This window comes from Pelophylax lessonae (assembly GCF_965119305.1).
Source record: "Pelophylax lessonae genome assembly, chromosome: 2".
NCBI classification, from domain to species: Eukaryota; Metazoa; Chordata; class Amphibia; order Anura; family Ranidae; genus Pelophylax; species Pelophylax lessonae.
This window is the reverse complement of record NC_138769.1, coordinates 421,868,932-421,884,502: the sequence shown is the minus strand read 5'-3', so window position 1 is coordinate 421,884,502 and position 15,571 is coordinate 421,868,932. Positions and strand designations below refer to the sequence as shown.

At 49.8% G+C, this 15,571-nt stretch overlaps 1 protein-coding gene across 1 annotated transcript in view; it reads right to left on the bottom strand.

Annotated features, from left to right (window-relative positions):
- The window catches only part of TRAT1 (T cell receptor associated transmembrane adaptor 1), a 44,260-nt gene extending 43,510 nt beyond the window's left edge, over positions 1-750 (bottom strand). Inside the window, exon 1 of the mRNA XM_082244892.1 lies at positions 601-750. Coding sequence (XP_082101018.1) covers positions 601-607 — 7 coding nt within the window. The 5' untranslated portion in view covers positions 608-750. The remainder of the gene's footprint in view (positions 1-600) is intronic.
- Between the last annotated feature and the right edge of the window lie 14,821 nt (positions 751-15,571).

Here is a 15,571-nt window from a genome sequence, read left to right as displayed (position 1 = left end):
AGGACACAAACATAATAACTTTTCTATACCACAATGAGACCCCACTATTTTATTTCTGAGAATATAAATTAGGTAATATATTCTATGCATGAATATAAATAAATGAAATGCAAAAAATGTTTTTGCACAACATATTCATAGTTTATGTATAGTTGACCTTAGGTATGAAAATAAAGATTAATTGGCAAGTCAGAAATAAAACAGATCCATTCTTCAGTAGAATAAGGTAATTAGGGTCAGGTTTATATAATAGTGAATGTGACATTTGCAAATATTCACTGCAGGTGAATCCACCTGGTGCATTTACTATAAATTACAGGGAATAAACAACCACTTGCAAATGTTTGGTAGGTGTCACATTCAATGCTATATGAATATGCCCCTTGCTATTCATAGTATATTACATACCAAATTTATTGAACTATATTGAAATCAAATGTTATTGAATCAATTGTGCACCAATTTGGCATAAATGAAACCCAATGAAGAAAAACAAACAATTGCTGCAATGTAGCTATAAGAGAGATATGATTAGCTATACATAAGAACAAGTTATAGCATCTTTATGACATAAGTAGGATATACACATTCATTGCTTACCTGGCATTTTTATAGTTGTCAAGCTGGTAAGAAAGAATTCATTTACAGTATGGTGCTTTGTGTTTTGCTTTGTTCAAAGATGGGCTGTGTGCATGATTATTTGGTGCATTCCAGTTTTGATGCAGAATTAACATACAGGAAGTGAGGAGACCAAAGTTAGCAACTAAACCCTTTTATGTCGATTTCTGTCTCTGCAAATGATTTGCTTTGTTCAGCAGTATCTATCAATAAAGAAAATAGGTCAAGCCCCACCTAAAAGTGTTATTTTTTGCATAGTAGCCACCATATATTAAAGCAGAATTCCAGCCTTACCTTCAGTGTTGCATAGTTATACAGGCTCCCCTCCTCTACTGAAATTACTTACTCTGATTTCACTGCACAGCATTAGCTTCCCACCCAAGACCTTCCCAACAAGAACTGAGGGGAAATAGTACCAAGCAACGGCAATTCTTATCTTAGACAGTTGTAACCAGAACATTTGTACTCGTTAGGATTTCCCCACACTTATTGCTCTTATGAATCTTCTAAAATTTCCACTTATGATTTCAATATACATTTTATCTAAATGACAACAGTCAACAGTACAAATAGAGGGGTGAATCCAAACTCCAATGGAAACAGAGAACCCTTTCCCAATATATCCAATACAAAAAAAGTTTCTCTTTTGTTCATTGACGGACACAGCTCCAGATCTTCTTCTTGACCATTGGGTTATGTTGCCCCCTACAGGAGTAGAACACTAGGATGGCAAAAACATTACCATGCCTATGGGGCAGTCCTAGTGTCACAGAACCATGAACCAGACGTACAACAACAGATAAGTGAAAATAAGAAGGCTTTATTGAAAATCAAGCTGTAAAGCAAAAGTCCAAGCGGATGGCGAAACCGAGGCAGAGTCCTTGCGAAGCCAGAGGTCAGGAACCAGCAGGGTAGTCAGACGAAGCCAGGATCAGGAACCAGCAGGGTAGTCAGACGAAGCCAGGATCAGGGACCAGAAGCAGCAGCAGTCTTAGAAGCATGTGAACACAGGAGGACCAAGCAAGGAACTGAAGCCACAGACCTCCTATATATATGAGCTAGGCATCCAGCTCCTCCCAGTGGGAAGGAGGAGCCGCAGGGTGGGAGGCTACAAGAAACCCAGAAACCAAGATGGCCGCCAGCACATGTCAAACGAAGGAGAACAGCAAGAAGGTAAGACCATGACAGTACCTCCCCCTCAAGGGCCCCTCCTCCGCAGAGTAAAGAACGGTTTCTGAGGGAAGCGTGCGTGGAAGGCTCGGAGCAAGGCAGGAGCATGGACATCTGCGGAGGGAACCCAGGAACGCTCCTCTGGACCATAACCACGCCAATGAACCAAAAACTGCAACCGACCGCGGACCAGGCGTGAGTCCAGGATATTGCTCACCTCATACTCCTCATGATTGCCCACTTGGACCGGACGAGGCCGAGGAACCGAGGAAGTGAAACGATTACACACCAGTGGCTTCAACAGGGAAACATGAAACATAGTTACATAGTAGGCGAGGTTGAATAAAGACAACAGTCCATCCAGTTCAACCTGTGTAGGTGTGTGTGACTGTAATCATCTAACATAGCCCTCAATCTCCTGATCCTTGAGATGTAAGTCTAAGAGTCTTTTGAAAGTCACCATACTACCCGCAGAAACCACCTCTTGTGGTAGACAATTCCACAATCTTGTAGCCCTAACAGTAAAGAACCCCCCACGTTGCCTGAGGTTAAAACGCTTCTCCTCTAATCGCATTGTATGTCCTCGAGTCCTCATGCAATTCCTTCGAATGAACAGCTTTTCTTCTAAGCTGAGATCCCCATTAAGATATTTATAAATTGCTATCATATCCCCTCTCAGACGTCTTTTCTCCAGGGAAAATAAATCGAGCGATTGCAGCCGCTCTTCATAGGTAAGGTCCTCCAACCCCCTAATCAGTTTAGTTGCCCTTCTCTGGACTTTCTCCAGCTCCAACACATCCCTCCTGAGGACTGGCGACCAGAACTGGACAGAATACTCCAGATGCGGTCGGACCAGAGTTTTATAAAGTGGAAGGATTATAGTCTTATCTCTGGAATACATCCCTTTCTTTATGCATGCTAATATTCTGTTGGCTTTGGAAGCTGCCGCTTGGCATTGCATGCTGTTGCCTAATCTATCATCAACTAAGACTCCCAGATCTTTCTCCATTTTTGATTCCCCCAAGGGTTCCCCTCCTAACGTGTATTGTGTTTTTATGTTTTTGGTCCCCAAGTGCAAAACCTTACACTTCTCCACATTAAACCTCATTTGCCATGTCGTTGCCCACTCCGTAATTTTGTCCAGGTCATTCTGTAGGATATCTGCTTCATGCTGTGCAGTTATTGCCCTGGCCAATTTTGTGTCATCTGCAAAAACTGATAACGAACTACTGATCCCTTCCTCAATGCTGTTTATGAATAAATTGAACAAGGTTGGTCCCAGGACTGAGCCCTGGGGCACCCCGCTTACTACCTCAGACCAGTCTGAGTATGCGCTGTTTATTACTACCCTTTGGACACGGCCTTTTAGCCAATTCCGTATCCAAGAGCAAACCCTGCTGTCGATACCTGCAGACCTTATTTTATAAATTAAGCGCTTGTGGGGAACTGTATCAAACGCCTTAGCGAAATCCAAGTACACCACATCCACTGGTCTCCCCCTATCTAGCTCACAGCTCACTTCCTCGTAGAATGCTAAGAGATTGGTTTGACAAGAACGCCCATTTGTAAACCCGTGCTGGTTACTACTGATGATGTTGTTGTCTTTAGCATACTCTACGATATAGTCCCTTATCATCCCCTCCAAAAGTTTACATATTATTGATGTCAGACTGACAGGCCTATAATTTCCCGGGATATGTCTCTGGCCCTTTTTGAATATCGGAATCACGTTAGCCTTCCTCCAATCCCCTGGTACATCTCCTGTCCTAATACTGTCAGCAAAGATCAGGAACAGTGGTCTAGATATAACCATACTGAGTTCCTTGAGCACTCTCGGATGTACGCCATCCGGGCCTGGTGATTTGTTTGTGTTAAGTTTATCCAGTCTTTTCCTGATTTCCCCCTCTGTTAGCCATAGTGGCAAGTCCTGTGTATTACTACTAACCATACAGTCATGGTCAGTGTACCCTTCCTTTTCCTGCGTAAAGACTGACGAGAAAAAAGAATTCAGCACGGTTGCTTTTTCAGTGTCCTCTGTAACCATCCTCCCATCATCGTTAATTATGTGTGCAATATGCTCTGCCCTAGTTTTTTTGCTGTTGATATATTTAAAGAATTTCTTTGGGTTTTTTTTACTATCCTCCGCTATTTGTCTCTCAAAGTTGATTTTAGCCATCTTGATTTCGTGTTTACACTTCTTATTTTCCTCCTTGTATTGCTGGAAGGCCGATACTGTGCCCTCTGATTTATATTTCTTGAAGGCCAATTTTTTTCCCCTAATAAGTTTTTTAACGCTACGGTTTAGCCAGCCAGGTTTGGCTTTGTCTCTTCTAAATTTATTCCCCATAGGAATGCACTGCAAGATGCCTTTGCTTAATATTGTTCTAAAGCATTCCCATTTTTCCTCTGTGGTCAGTGATCCCAGGGTTTGGTCCCAGTTTACCCTTTCCATCAATGAGTACAATTTTGGAAAGTCTGCCCTTCTGAAGTTTAGGGTTCTTATGTTCCCCACTTGCCTTTTTATATTGTTATTTATACTAAATGTGATCATCCTGTGATCGCTAGAGCCCAGGTTGTCCTGGACTCCTACCTCCGAGATTATGTCTGGGTCATTAGTGATCAATAGATCCAGGATAGCATTCTCTCTAGTAGGGGAATCCACCAACTGTGACATGTAGTTATCCTGTAAGGTTTCCGTGAATAGCCGGGCCTTATGCGAGTGTGCAGTCCCCTCTTCCCAGTCAATGTCGGGATAATTGAAGTCCCCCAATATGATGACTGATCCTAGTTTTGCCGCTTTACCTATTAGTGCTAAAAATTCCAGCTCTACCTCCTCCCCTTGGTTAGGTGGCCTATAGCAAACCCCCACAACTACTTTTCCCTTATCTTCTTCCCTATCGAGTTCAACCCACACAGATTCTAAATCCATGCTCATCCCATCCGTAATGTCACTCCTTTCTAGCACCTTTATATTGTTCTTGACATAGAGACATACCCCTCCCCCTCTTTTACCAACCCTGTCCTTCCGGTACACCGAATACCCTTGGATATTGGCCAGCCAGTCATGTGAGGGGTCGAACCAAGTCTCCGTTATTCCCACAAGGTCTATGTCTTCCTCATGTACTAACATTTCCAACTCATCCATCTTATTAGCTAGGCTCCTGGCATTAGCATATACGCCTCTTAGTTTTACGGAAGTTAAACGTGATTGGCGGTTTTGTTTATTTCTGTTTGGTCTGCTGTTCTCCCGCACAGACCCGCCAATTGATGTTGTTGACCTACTGTCGCTGTTGACCCTACAACTGCCTTCAGTCCTCTGCTCCCTCCTGACTGATTCTACTTCTGAGCCCTCCCCCCCGTCTCCTAGTTTAAAAGCCCCTCCAACTCGGTGGCCATCTTTCTCCCCAAAAGAGCTGTACCGTCCCCATTAAGGTGCAGCCCATCCTTACTAAAGAGCCGGTAGCCGACTGAGAAGTCAGCCCAGTTCTCCAGGAACCCAAACCCCTCCTTCCTACACCAATTCCTCAGCCACTTGTTAACTTCCCTAAGCTCCTTCTGCCTCTCCTGTGTGGCTCGAGGTACAGGCAGTATTTCAGAGAAAACCACCTTGGAGGTCCTTTTCCTCAATCTATTACCTAAGTCCCTGAAATCGTTCTTAAGGATCCTCCACCTACCTTTAACTTTGTCATTAGTGCCCACATGCACCATGACCGCTGGGTCATCCCCAGCCCCGCCCAACAATCTGTCTGCCAGATCTGCGATGTGCCGAACTCGGGCGCCCGGTAAACAACAAACTGTTCGGTTCACGAGATCTTTTTTACAGGTTTCCCTCTCTGTCCTCTTGATAATTGAGTCCCCAACTACCACAACCTGTCTAACCTTTCCTGCGTTACGGCCCCCCTTCTTCCTGGAGCCGTCCCTCCCCTGGCAGCTGGGGGAGGGCGCATGCTCCAGCTCTGCCACCCCTGAGTTGATATCCCCCTCAACCTGCAACTCAGCAAACATGTTAGGGTCTACCAACTCAGGACTGGCCTCCCTGACTCTCCTCCCCCTAACATTCCTAACAGTCACCCAGCTGCGTACCTCTGCTGCTTGCGTCTCCTCTATTCCTCCCTCCTCTATGCTGACCCCTGCCAGCGCCTGCTGGGTAATGTCCAAGCTCCTTTTCAGGTTGTAGATGCCACGCAGTCTTGTCACTGTGTTCTCTAGATCCACGATGTGGGCTTCCAGAGCAACAAGTCGCTCACATCTTGCACAGCAGTATTCGTCCTCGATTGTTTCATCAAGGAACGCATACATGCCGCAAGAAGTGCACTGAGTGGCATCCCCAATCCTGTCGGACATTATTACCCACTACTCTATGGGGATAATATTAACGACCTGCTCTTCCTTACCTACACTACCTCTAACTTCCCTGGTACAAAACCTGGGGTACCCACCAGTCGCTAATACCCTCACCAGTCACTAGATACTCACCAGTCGCAAGGATCCTCACCAGTCGCAAGATACTCACCAGTCGCAAGATACTCACCAGTCGCAAGATACTCACCAGTCGCAAGGATACTCACCAGTCGCAAGGATACCTACCAGTCGCAAAGATACTCACCAGTCGCAAAGATACTCACCAGTCGCAAAGATACTCACCAGTCGCAAGGACACTCACCAGTCGCAAAGATACTCACCAGTCGCAATGATACTCACCAGTCGCAATGATACTCACCAGTCGCAAAGATACTCACCAGTCGCAAAGATACTCACCAGTCGCAAAGATACTCACCAGTCGCAAGGATACTCACCAGTCGCAAGGATACTCACCTGTCGCAAGGATACTCACCAGTCGCAAGGACACTCACCAGTCGCAAAGATACTCACCAGTCGCAAAGATACTCACCAGTCGCAAAGATACTCACCAGTCGCAAGATACTCACCAGTCGCAAGATACTCACCAGTCGCAAGGACACTCACCAGTCGCAAAGATACTCACCAGTTGCAAGGACACTCACCAGTCGCAAAGATACTCACCAGTCGCAAGGACACTCACCAGTCGCAAAGATACTCACCAGTTGCAAGGACACTCACCAGTCGCAAGATACTCACCAGTCGCAAGGATACTCACCAGTCGCAAGGATACTTACCAGTCGCAAGGATACTCACCAGTCGCAAAGATACTCACCAGTCGCAAAGATACTCACCAGTCGCAAGGACACTCACCAGTCGCAAGGATACTTACCAGTCGCAAGGATACTCACCAGTCGCAAGGACACTCACCAGTCGCAAAGATACTCACCAGTCGCAAGATACTCACCAGTCGCAAGGATACTTACCAGGTACTCAGTTGCAGAGACAGTCACACAGCAGTCAGTCGCAGTACAGACAAACAGCTATTGATTTCTTACAGAGTACAGTCACACAGCTTTTCCCCCTGTTTGCAGCTGCTGCTCTACTCACAGCTGCTGACACACACACACACACACACACACACACACACACACACTGGGACGGATGTCTCCTCCTCCTCACTGGGCACGGACGGTCCTCCTCCTCTTCTTCCAGGCACTAAGGAAGGCGGGTTCTGACCTCCGCCGCCGCCGCCGCCGCTCTCATGTTGGAGATCCGCATGCCAGGAGGAAGCGCAAGGGCATAGGCTACCGGGTTTACCCTGCGAAGCACTCGGAAGGGACCAACAAAGCGAGGCGCCAGCTTGGGAGTGGGCACTCGAAGGTTGAGGTTGCGGGTGGACAACCATACACGGTCTCCGGCCTGGTAGGAAGGAGCAGGCGCTCGTCTGCGATCAGCCTGGAGTCTCTGACGCTATGCAGAGACCTCAAGGGACTTCTGGATCTGTACCCAAGAAGCACGTAGGATGGAAAGGTGATCCTCCACAGCCGGAATATCCTGGGAAGAGAATACCTCCGGTAACACGGCAGGTTGGAACCCATAATTGGCCATGAAGGGAGACGTCCCAGAGGAAGAGTTCACCGCCGTGTTCCTGGCAAACTCAGCCCAAGGCAGGAGGTCAACCCAATTGTCTTGGTGATCGGAGACATAGCAACAAAGGAATTGCTCCAAGGCCTGATTGGATCGTTCTGCGGCCCCATTGGACTGAGGGTGGTAGGCCGAGGAGAAGGAGAGATGAATCCCCAACTGGGAGCAAAAGGCGCGCCAGAACCTGGACACAAACTGACTCCCCCGATCCGACACAATCTCCTTGGGCAAACCGTGCAACCGGAAGACCTCCCTGGCAAAAATCGTGGCCAACTCCTGTGCAGAGGGTAACTTCTTGAGAGGAACACAGTGGCACATTTTGGAAAATCGATCCACAATCATGAGAATGACCGTATGGCCTCGGGATGCAGGGAGGTCCACAATGAAATCCATCCCCAGGTGTGACCATGGGCGCTCCCCGGTGGCTATGGGTTGCAGAAGGCCCAACGGAAGGTGCCGAGGGGACTTACTCTGGGCACAAACGGAGCATGCCGCTACATATGCGGCGATGTCGGAACGTAGGGAAGGCCACCAGAACAGACGTGAAACAGCCCAGGACAGCTGATTCTTTCCAGGATGCCCCGCGGTCTTGGAGTTATGGTAGGTTCGCAACAACCGAGTGCGCAACTCCTCAGGCACAAAACATCTGCCGTTGGGTCTCCCAGAGGGAGCACCAGATTGAGCCGCCAAAATCTGCTCACCCAGGGGAGAGGTCAGGCTGGTGCGAATGGCGGCCAGGATCTGATTCGGAGGTATGACCGAAGTCGGAATCGACTCCTCCCTGGACAGGTCGGAGTACTGCCGTGATAAGGCATCCGCCCTGATGTTCTTGGAACCGGGTAGGTAGGAGACCACGTAATTAAAACGTGACAAGAACAGAGCCCATCTGGCCTGACGTGGTGTCAATCTCTTGGCCTCAGAAAGGTAGGTCAGATTCTTGTGGTCCGTCAGGATGAGGACCGGAACCACCGAACCCTCGAGCAAGTGCCTCCATTCTTTAAGGGCCTGCACGATGGCCAATAACTCCCTGTCACCAATCTGATAGTTGCACTCCGCGGAAGACAGTTTCCGGGAGTAAAACCCACAAGGAAGCAGAGGACCCTCTGGTGTTCTACGCTGAGACAGAAGGGCGCCTACTCCCGTCTCAGACGCGTCCACCTCGAGGACAAAGGGCAACCCAGGGTTGGGATGCGACAGAATCGGAGCCGACACAAAGGCGGACTTTAGAGCCTCAAAAGCTCGGATGGCCTCGAGCGGCCAGACCTGGGAATTACTGCCCTTCCTGGTCAGATCCGTGAGAGGCTTGGCTAGCATGGAAAAGTCCCTGATGAACTTCCAATAATAATTGGCGAAGCCCAAAAAGCGCTGCAGGGAGCGAAGACCACTGGGCTGGGGCCACTGTAAGACAGCCGAAACCTTCTCAGGATCCATGGAGAACCCCTCAGCGGAAATGATGTAACCTAAGAAGGTTACCTGGGATCGGTGAAATTCGCATTTCTCAAGCTTACCGAACAGCTTGTTCTCTCGTAACCGTTGCAACACTCGTCTGACATCCAGAATGTGGGTCTCCATGGATTCAGAATATACCAAGATGTCATCCAAATAGACCACCACACACTGCTGCAATAGGTCACGGAAAACATCGTTAATGAATTCCTGAAAGACTGCGGGCGCATTGCACAACCCAAAGGGCATAACCAAGGATTCATAATGACCGGTCCTGGTGTTAAACGCGGTCTTCCACTCATCGCCCGCCTTGATCCTTACAAGGTTATATGCCGCCCTCAGGTCGAGTTTGGTAAAGACCGTGGCCCCTTTAAGGCGATCGAACAGCTCGGAAATCAAGGGTATCGGGTAAGCGTTCTTGATCGTGATGCGATTGAGACCCCTGTAATCGATGCAAGGCCTCAACCCACTGCCCCTCTTTTTCACAAAGAAAAATCCAGCCCCTGCCGGGACGAGGATTTGCGAATGTGTCCGCGTGAAAGCGCCTCCTTCACGTACTCCTCCATGGCCTCATTCTCCGCTACCGACAGTGGATAGACCTTGCCACGAGGAGGAACGGCACCAGGTTGTAACTCGATGGCACAATCGTATGGGCGGTGCGGAGGTAGGGCAACCGCGCGCACCTTATCGAATACATCCCGGTACTCCTCGTATTCAGGAGGCAACAGAGAGTCCGAGGAAGTACACAGCAACTTGACAGGCCCATGGATGCAACTAGCCCCACACTGCGGTGACCACGAGAGGATCTCGGCCGATCTCCAATCGAAAGTCGGATTATGCTTCTGGAGCCAGGGGTACCCCAAGACCACCGAGTAGTGTGGAGACGAAATAACCTGGAAGCAGACCGACTCTCTGTGAACGGCACCAATGGCTATCCCCACTGGAAGGGTCTCATGAGTCACGTGTGGCGGCAGAAGGGGTCTGCCGTCTATCGCCTCAAGAGCCAGTGGAGAACCTCGGGCCTGCAGAGGAATGGAATTGGCGGCAGCGAACACACTATCAATGAACAAACCACCAGCACCAGAGTCCACCAACGCCTGGGTCGTCACAGAGCCCCCGACCCAGGAGAGGACAACAGTGATCAGTGGTTTGTCAACACGGGAAACCGGGGACGAGGAGACTCCACCCAAGATCTGCCCCCGACAGGATCTCAGGTGCGAGCGTTTCCCGGACGGTTCGGACATGCCAACCGAAAATGCCCACCGAGACCACAGTACATGCATCGACCCTCGCGTCTTCGGAGTACCCTCTCCCCCTCGGACAGGCGAGCAAAGCCCAGCTGCATGGGTTCACCCCCAGCCAAGTCATCCCCAGGAGGCGTGGGAGGAGAGGGAGGCACGGGTGGGTCAGCAAAGGTAGGCGCCAATCTGTTAGGAGGCCTCCACAGACTCTCCTTAAAGGAAGGTCTCTCCCTGAGTCTGGTGTCAATCAAAATCAAGAAAGAAATAAGAGACTCGAGCTCCACTGGTAGGTCCTTAGCTGCAACCTCATCCTTCAAGGCATCCGAGAGACCATGAGAGAAAGCAGCGACCAGAGCCTCATTATTCCAGCCCACCTCTGCTGCCAGGGTACGAAACTCAATGGCGTATTCAGCTACGGATTGTGAACCCTGTCTGATGGACATAAGGAGCTTCGCAGCAGAGGCAGCACGAGCCGGCACATCGAATACCCTCCGAAGAGAAGCAACAAAACCGGAAAACTCGGCAACCACCGGATTGTTGTTCTCCCATAAAGGGCTGGCCCAGGCCAAGGCCTTGTCCGAGAGCAGCGAAATTAAGAAGCCCACCTTTGATCTCTCAGTAGGAAAGGCATGTGGCAGCAACTCGAAATAAATGCCCACCTGGTTAAGGAAACCTCGGCACTGAGTTGGCTCTCCCCCAAAGCGCTGTGGAAGGGGGGCAGAACCGGTCATACCCCGAAACACCGCAGGCGCAACAACAGGTGTCGGGGTAGACTCTGGCGCAACAACCGGAGCGGCAGTAGGAGCGGGCCCAGGAGCGACAATCGACCCATCGGCAACGGGAGCGAAATGAGCCGTGCGTTCAAGCAGGGTTTGCAACGCCACGGCGAACCGACCCAACAGGTGATCCTGCTGATCAAGTCTGGCAACCAGCGTGGGTAGCGAGGATGGCCCTGTACCGTCAGAATTCATGGCTTGGTCCTAATGTCACGGAACCATGAACCAGACGTACAACAACAGATAAGTGAAAATAAGAAGGCTTTATTGAAAATCAAGCTGTAAAGCAAAAGTCCAAGCGGATGGCGAAACCGAGGCAGAGTCCTTGCGAAGCCAGAGGTCAGGAACCAGGAGGGTAGTCAGACGAAGCCAGGATCAGGAACCAGCAGGGTAGTCAGACGAAGCCAGGATCAGGAACCAGCAGGGTAGTCAGACGAAGCCAGGATCAGGGACCAGAAGCAGCAGCAGTCTTAGAAGCATGTGAACACAGGAGGACCAAGCAAGGAACTGAAGCCACAGACCTCCTATATATATGAGCTAGGCATCCAGCTCCTCCCAGTGGGAAGGAGGAGCCGCAGGGTGGGAGGCTACAAGAAACCCAGAAACCAAGATGGCCGCCAGCACATGTCAAACGAAGGAGAACAGCAAGAAGGTAAGACCATGACACCTAGGGGGTATACTCCCACTTCCTGCTATAGGCACTCGGTTTTTTCTGCCTAGTCAGGAGTAAGGACCTAGTTCCTTGCTGGGATCTCTGGTCCTAGCATTTTTTCCTTTTTAAACTGATTATTTTCCTCTTTTATTATTGCCGGACTGGGTGACACACTGGATATTCTAGATCCTACGGTCTCCCCAGTCTGGCCAGCGAGCGCGACCTGACTTCAGTGAGTTAAACGTCTCGCGAGGATGCTCAGACCTTATTACAGCCTGAGTCACAGTGTACCTCTGGCCTGCAGCACCCCCATTCCAAGATGGTGCGGTGGTCTGCCTGGAGTGGTGCCCACCCGGTTTCCATGGTGTGGTAAGTAGTGTCCCCCCCTTTCACTGGTGGCCTGTTGGGGTGGACGTGGGCCCCTTTGTGGGATGGTCGGACCCCTGAGTTCCCATCATTCCTGCAGAGCGCCCCCTCTTTTATCATGGTCTCGCTGTAGACCAACCCCCTTTTGTCCACACCTAGCTCTGCCCTCCTTCCCCCCTAGGGGTGTCCACACAGACCTGACTGTTTTGGGGATTAGAGCAGGTGATGGGGGCCGCCAGCTGCTACAAACGGGTTTTTTTTTGGGGGAGGGGGGATCCTTGTGAGGGTTCCTGCCAGGGCTCCCCCTTCCTGCCCATTTATTTCTGGGGGTCCCATGAGCCGCGTGGGCGCCATGTGGAGCTGCCGTTTTGCCATAGATGGCTGCTGTATCTATGTTTGTGTTGTCCGGTGGCCATTTTCTTGAAGTTTCCCATTGAATAAAGCGGCGGCCATGTTTTTGGAGCCTACCGAGTTGTGATGCGGCGGTGAGCCTCTAGTGTTAACTCTTGTGCTTCCTTCTTCTCTCTGATCGCTGCATGGAGTGCAGCTGAACGCTCTGCTCTGTACCTGGATCGGTGTGGTGAGTCCTTGTGTAAACCGCTCTCCCTCTTCTCTGCTCTAGCAGCAACTTGGTGGGCTGGGACTTGTGGTGCTACTTGTGCAGCAGTGGGGATTTTTTTGTTCCTATCTGCTAAGGTAGTCCCTGGGTTAACCATGGAGCCCCTGGAGCATGCTTTACCACCTGACCTTCTCTCGGAGGCTGCGGGGCCCTCCGCCAAAGCAAAGAAAACGCTGATGCCCGACATCTGTCAGCTATGATGGCATTCTGGAGTCACTAGTGTCCAAGGTGATATGGTCCTGCAAAACAGGATGGGCAAAAAGCTGATTTGGCTGCCGCGGATGCGAGTGCTCTGATAGTGAGGATGATTCCTCTTCCACTACAGCCACACACGAAAAGGTGCTAGTGAATGCACTGATTGTAGCAGCGTGGGAAACTTTAAAACTGGAGGACGCTGCTGCTGTGGCATCGGAGGAGCCGGTACGTTTCGGTACCCCGCAAATCCTCTAAGGCGACAAGGGTATTTCTCTTTCCTGTCTATTTTGATAAAATTGTCACGAGTCAGTGGGGTTCACCTAAATGCAATGTCGCAATGTCGGGGTGCCAAAGGATTTCGCTAGAAGATACCCTTTTGAAGAGTCCCTGTTAAAACGTTGACAGTCCCATCTGTGGTGGACTCTTTTGACAAGAGAGCTGAGTTTCTGGTCTGACATTTTTTTACCATGTCCGGTTCCATCCTCAGACCAGTGTTTACCATAACTTTGGTCTCCCAGATGTTAACGGAATGGGCAAAACTTTTGTACCAGGATTTGGATAGGGAACAAATTTCCCCTAACCTCGCAGAGCTGGCAGACCATTTGGTCCAGGGGATTGCAGTTAATCTGTGATACCTCACTGGATGCAGCTCCTCTAGTCTGCAGGGTATCTGTAACAGCAGTCACCCTGAGGCGCATGATTTGGCTCAAACATTGGTCTGCAGACCAGGCTTCCAAGAAGGTCCTGTCTGATCTCCCCTTTGAAGAAGATCACCTGTTTGGAGCTTCCATGGATGAGATCATTAAGGGTCTTATGGGGGGATGAGCACTCTTCTCCCACAGGCTACCAGGAGCAAGGAGGCTCGTCGCAAACATGGCCCTTTCTTCTCGGCTCATAAGTGGCCCTTTCATTCCTCAGGATTTTAGGACAAGGGAGGTTCCAAGAGGCCCTGGTCTGGTAAGCCGAGAGCGGGTCCCTTCAGACCCGCAGACAAGCCTTCTTCTGCCTGAAGGGGTTCCCTCAGCTGTATCTGGGGTGGGGGATGCCTTCACTTTTTTCCGGACCCATGGACCTTCTTGATTCAAGACAGGTGGGTCCACGAACTGATCCAAACTGGTTACTAGATTGAGTTTCAGTCTTTGCCTCTGGCAAGGTTCTTTCCTTCCAACCTGCATTTATCCCCAGATCGCCTGAGTGGTCTCCTCTGGGAAGTGCAAGATTTACTTCTACAAAAATTCCAGATGGAGTCAACTCGCAAGGTAAGGGATCTTCTGGCTGCGATAGATATCAAGGACGCTTACTTTCATATACCAATATATGTTGGGCATCAGTGTTTTCTTAGCTTTGGCGTGGGCGAGGAGCATTATCAATTTGTGGCATTACCCTTTGGTCTAGCCTCAGCTCCTTGGGTGTTCACAAATATGTTGGCCCCGGTGTTAGCATTGTTGCGTCAGCGGGTGATTGCGTTCCTGGGGTACCTGGACGATCTCTTTCTGCGAGCAGAGTCTCCTACTGCCTTGAAGGACAACCTGGACATCGCTGTGAGAAACCTGCAAAAGTTTGAATGGAAACTGAATTTCCAAAAATCTGCTCTGGTTCCTTCCACCAAGCTGGACTACCTGGGCCTGACCTTGGACTCAGCCTCAGCCCAGGTGTTTCTTCCGGTAGAAAAACTCCAGAAGTTGTATGATGCGATTCGGCTCCTGTTGTCCAACAGAAGGTTATCTCTCAGGACTTATATGCAAGTGCTGGGCCTGATGATTTCCACCTTCGAGGCGGTTCCGTTGCCACAGTTCCATACGAGAACTCAGCAAAAGGAGATTCTTGCCGAGTGGGACAAGAATCCACAGTCTCAAGACAATGTGATCCTGTTGAGTCAGGGTCCCTGATTTGGTGGCTTCACTCTCCAGCTCTTCAACAGGGAAAATTCTTTCTTCCCCTGTACTGGACGGTGGTCACCACGGATGCCAGCCTGTTTGGGTGGGGAGGCGTCTTGGGCACGGATTGTGCTCAGGGGGTTTGGACTCTGGAGGAGTCCAGACTAATGATCAATATCCTGGAACTTTGGGCAATCAGGCTTTGCCTGACCCATTGGACAGATTGTCTGCAAGGGTGCCCGGTTAGGATTCAATCGGACAATGCCACGGCCATAGCATATGTCAATCACCAAGGGGGCGCAAAAAGTGCTGAAGCATAGGGGGGTGTCGGAATTGGTGATTCCCGCACTGGTAAAAGTTAGAAAATCTATTCTAGGAAGATTTATAATCGCGTCTGGGAGTCATATATATTGCATGGTGTGAGGCTCGGGGCGATTTTCTTTAAACGCCCTTTGACTACGCACTCCTTGATTCATACTTTTATTCTAGGGGTCTGCCACTTAGCTCCCCCGGTGAGGTCTCTGTTGCCCCTGTGGCACCTCAATTTAGTGCTGTTGGTTCTTCAGAAACAGCCTTTGGAAAATATTTGTGAGATTCCTCTGCTCACTTTGACACAGAAGGTAGCC